Below are 4,928 nucleotides of genomic sequence, written 5' to 3' on the forward strand. Positions count from 1 at the left end.
TTGTCAATAGTTGTTTAACATTGTTTATGCTCATAAACTGTCACCAGTCACTGTCATCGCTAACTTGTATAGTTTGTTGATTGAAATGTTTATTTGTGAAGAAATTTAGTAAATAGAAACAAATGGCCCCAAAATTAAAATTTGCAGAAGGTAATTATAGTAAATATTTAGTCTTTTACATTTTAAAACACACAATTGTAACAAAATTAATCATTATTACAGGTGAAAAAGTTTTATGTTTCCACGGGCCGCTCATTTACGAGGCAAAATGTCTGAAAAGCTCTGTCACTAAAGACAAACACGTTCGTTATTTAATACATTACGCTGGATGGAATAAAAAGTAGGTATATAATCATATAATTTAGAACAGATATTTAATGTGCGACGACACAACGTATTAACACTTAGTTTGGTCTGAAGTTGAGAACTACATGCTCAGATTAAATGTCTATTATTATAATATTTTAACAATTACACAATGAACCATTACATGAGCAGTATAAATTGAATTTCTTTCAAGTTGGGTATATTTTTGTTATTTTATAAATCATTATAAATTCGCCATACACCTCACTTCAATATGCCAGTAACATCTACAAATTATCACAAACACTCACCTTTTCTGAGACTTCCTAATAATGATAATTGTCCGTTCACTTCCATTCCAATTATCTCATACTAATCTTAAAAGCGTGGTAGATTATGGCCTGAACCCTCATAGGAGGCCTGTGTCCCAGCAGTGGGAACACATATGGGCTGATGATGATGATGAAGACGATGAACCTTAAAAGAGACCTTCAGTCAAGAAATATAGAAGAAGACCCCCAAACACAGTATATATTTACATGTATTCATATGCTGACCCTTGCGCACACTCTTATACTTTTATACTTCTATTAATTAAATTGTATATGAGAGAAACATAATTGCAATGACAAACTGAAAAAGTTGTTACATTGAAATAAAATTAAAAAAAAAAATTCCTTGACACATGCCATCTATTTTCTAAACATTAGTTTACGCTATTATTTCCAGTTGGGACGAATGGGTTCCTGAAAGCCGCGTACTGAAATACAATGAAGCCAATGTCCAGAGACAGAAGGAAGTGCAGAGAGCACATTCAGCACAGCCTGCTAAGACCAAAAAGAGTATGTACAGAGTAAAGAGTGCAAAAATAAGCTAAATTAGTTGTTTCCTATCATACTTGAGGAACTTCATGTGTTCTCAATATCTCATATGTAAAATTCTCCTGTCACAATGTTAGTTACCTTATTTCTCTGAAACGGGTGGACCAATTCAAATAGGGTAGGTCTGAGAATCGGCCAACATCTGTTTTTTATAAACCTAAATGATAAGAATAAGGCAGATCAGCGTTATGCCGGGTCAGCTAGTTTTATCTAACATTGTGAATTGAATAGTAATTTGACAAAAACATCTGCATTATTGCCTGTGTATTACCATGGTTTCCATTTATGATAATGTTTTACTATTTTACTAGAAACAAAATACATACAAAGAAACACTAAAATATTTTATTAAAATAGCACAATGGGTAGCTTTATCACTGTGCATTAATCTATCAGGCAACCACAAGAATAAAGCTAAAGAGCAAAATAAGTTGGTTTTTTATCATGAAAGGAAAATGTTTAGAGGTATCTTTGTGATTTTTTCTATCAAATCAATTTTTTCAGCATTAGGTGTCTAACACACAAACAAATTAGCATTATATATCCTGTACTATATCATATGTTTCTTCTATTTTTTATTGCAGTGATTTTACTACAGTATATACGTAAAGGCATTATAAATACTGTTTTAGTTTTGTAGTCCCCTTAAAGATTGGATTCAACATTGTATATGCTCGATCTTTATATTATTTTATTTTCATTTTACTTTAGCATTGAACTAATCTACAACCTAACCTGACATCACCATGGGGTAAAATTTAATAGTTTCTTTTATAAATTTGTTTTCAAGCGCCTGCCAAAGGTCGTAAATCCGAAGCAGCTGCAAGCTCCACACCAGCCAGAGAAGAATCTAGAGCCTCTACACCAGCTGGTATTATTTTTATTTTTAACGCTTTTCCTTGTAGTTTTACATTGCATAACAAAAATCCAAAACCATCACATGAAAATATTTGGATTAAATACTTGTTGGTGTGTATTTTAATATTGATTAAAAAAGAAATTGGCGATCCTACATGGGTGGGTAAGATCCTATATAGATCCATTACATTATGAATGACTAGTAGAATTCCTACTATTTAGTTATTTTATGCACATTTAGTCATTTCCCTTAATTGATCACCCGCAAATCAAGGTCTGCTACTGCAATGTAATACTATATATTATATGCGCCAAGAAGTATTTAAGATTATAGATAAATAACAAACTAAAACAGGTTTTTACCATGCCATACAATTGAAACTTAATTACAATACGAAAATCTGTATACAATATTAGTGTAAAATTTTGTGTTTTTATATTTAACCGACATTCTCAAAAGGTAAGGTTTTTTTTGGCTTTGTTACATGATAAATCCATGGGTTTTCAACTGATTGATGTGATTTAAGTCTGATAGAAAACTTGTTATTTAGTCCTAATTTAGAATCTGAAGTGGAACTCTCTCCTCAGGATCATCGGTTACCTTTTTTTGTAGAAAAATAGAAAAGAAAATTTATTTTTTTACAGGTAAAGATGTTGAAACCAGTTCCACATCTGCCAAAGCAACTAAAACACAAAACAAGGATCCACCAGCTGACTCTGGCTCCGACCAGCCTAAGTAAGATTTTTAAAGTACATAATTACATTTATATATACATTATGCTTACTTAATATATGGTGGAAGGCGCCATGTTGTATTGAATATTTAAAAAATGTAAGTTCTTGTAAAATAATAGATCAATGCCATTTATAGTAAGTGGTGGTGGTTCAGTGTTTAAGACCTCGAACTTAAAAGCGAAAAGTTAGGGGTTCAAGACCCGTCGATGCTAATGATGATGATTTATACATGTACAGTAATATTTTCTATATACAGAAAATATAATAATATTGTCTATAACTTGGTTGCTTTCTTTAAATATAAATGATAAAGTTGTTAATGGAGGAGGAATTTTAATGAATAGAAAAAAATATTTATTTAATTAGTTAAAATTATTTATAAATTATTATAAAATCCGCTTTTCATTTTGCCAATCATGAGTAATTTTAATTAATTTATTCTCTTAGTCATTTTCATTTATGAAGCACTATACGGCCCCGGCGGTTCGGTTGGCGAGAAAAGCGATGTCAGTCAGTCAGTGGGTGTGTAGCTTTATATAGTACTAGCTGCGCCCCGCGGTTACACCCGCGTAAGTCCGTATCCCATAGGAATGTCGGGATAAAAAGTTGCCAATATGTTATTCTAGTTGTCCAGCTGTCTACGTGCCAAAATCCATTGCAATCGGTTCAGCAGTTTTTGCGTGGAAGAGCAACAAACAAACACACACATTCTTGCAAACTTTCGCATTTATAATATTAGTAGAATTTAAAATTTTATAAAACTAAAAACTAATAGTTGTAATATTTATATGATGCAAATAATTACATTGTTCTAGGAAAAAACGAGGACGCTTAGATCTCTCGATAGAATCTGAAGAGCAGTATCTGGCGAAGGTCGAGGTGAAAATAAAGATTCCAGAGGAATTGAAAGTGTGGCTCGTAGACGACTGGGACGTCATCACGAGACAGCAAAAGCTGGCCATACTACCGGCCAAATTGACTGTCGCTCAAATCGTGGACAATTATCTAGCTTTTAAGAAATCTAGTAAACTACACAATCAAGCGAAGGAATCGGTGCTAGTTGACATAACGGAAGGAATTAAAGAGTATTTCAACGCAACATTGGGGTCACAACTACTGTATAAATTCGAAAGGCCGCAGTATAGCGAAATACTCCAAGAGTATCCGGATACTCCAATGTCCCAAGTATACGGGTCGATACATTTGCTACGATTGTTTGCCAAAATGGGACCAATGCTGGCGTACACTGCGCTAGATGAGAAGTCTCTGCAGCAAGTGTTGACGCATATACAAGACTTTTTGAAATATATGGTCACCAACAGGTCGACCCTGTTCAATTTACAAGACTATGGGAATGCAACTCCCGAATATCATAGGAAAGTTCAGTAGTTATAAGTATTGCGTGATGATTAATGTGTATCGATAATAAATAAGTGATAATTGATTTTATCTTTTTTTTCTATATTTAACCTGAACGAAATTTTGACAAGATTTACAGTTGAAGTTGAGTTTCCAGTGTTTCTTTATGAAGATCGAATTTTGGTAAAAATAATAGTGTTCTTTTCATTACATAATATATTTAACGAACACATTGTGTAAACTGTAACTGTTGTACAGAAATTTCACAATCGATTCTCCTTTATTTGATTGATGGAGTATTAGACATCCGTTTTTCTTCAATTATCCAATATTTTAATACTGGACGTCCATGGTATTATATTCTAATCTATGGCTGTGAAAAAAGACGAGTACTGGACTGGGAACTGGGAAGTATATGATCAGAATGTTTTTGTAATCGAATAGAACAATAATGACACGCCCGCATGCAGTAGACAAGTCGGTACAAGATATTATTTTTATTAAATTTCTTCATCGAAAATAATAGTATAATTCCCTTCTTCATCGAAAATAATAGTATAGTTCATTCGTAAATAAATTCAATTATCGACCTTGTTTTAGGTATAAAAAAATATTTAATTGCATTCCTGTAAACTGCGTTGACCATATATTGCCACTAGAGGTCGCTAGTGAGACTTGACCGAGTTTAAACGCGGTGTGACTCACGCATATAAGAAAAAATCGCGAATATTTGATTACTGGCGCGACTGATTCTTAAATAATTTCTTCGATGAGGTCATCGAGATATGC

The 4,928-nt window shown here is 33.0% G+C and overlaps 1 protein-coding gene across 1 annotated transcript; it reads left to right on the plus strand.

Annotated features, from left to right (window-relative positions):
* Positions 1-28: 28 nt before the first annotated feature.
* Positions 29-4,224, plus strand: LOC119839695 (mortality factor 4-like protein 1). Its single transcript, XM_038366113.1, has 6 exons — positions 29-150; positions 223-340; positions 1,036-1,148; positions 1,978-2,058; positions 2,691-2,781; positions 3,596-4,224. The coding sequence occupies exons 1-6, from the start codon at positions 123-125 to the stop codon at positions 4,167-4,169; spliced, it is 1,005 nt and encodes a 334-aa protein (XP_038222041.1). The 5' UTR covers positions 29-122; the 3' UTR covers positions 4,170-4,224.
* The last annotated feature ends 704 nt before the right edge of the window (positions 4,225-4,928 follow it).

This window comes from Zerene cesonia, chromosome 4, assembly GCF_012273895.1.
Source record: "Zerene cesonia ecotype Mississippi chromosome 4, Zerene_cesonia_1.1, whole genome shotgun sequence".
Lineage (NCBI taxonomy): Eukaryota > Metazoa > Arthropoda > Insecta > Lepidoptera > Pieridae > Zerene > Zerene cesonia.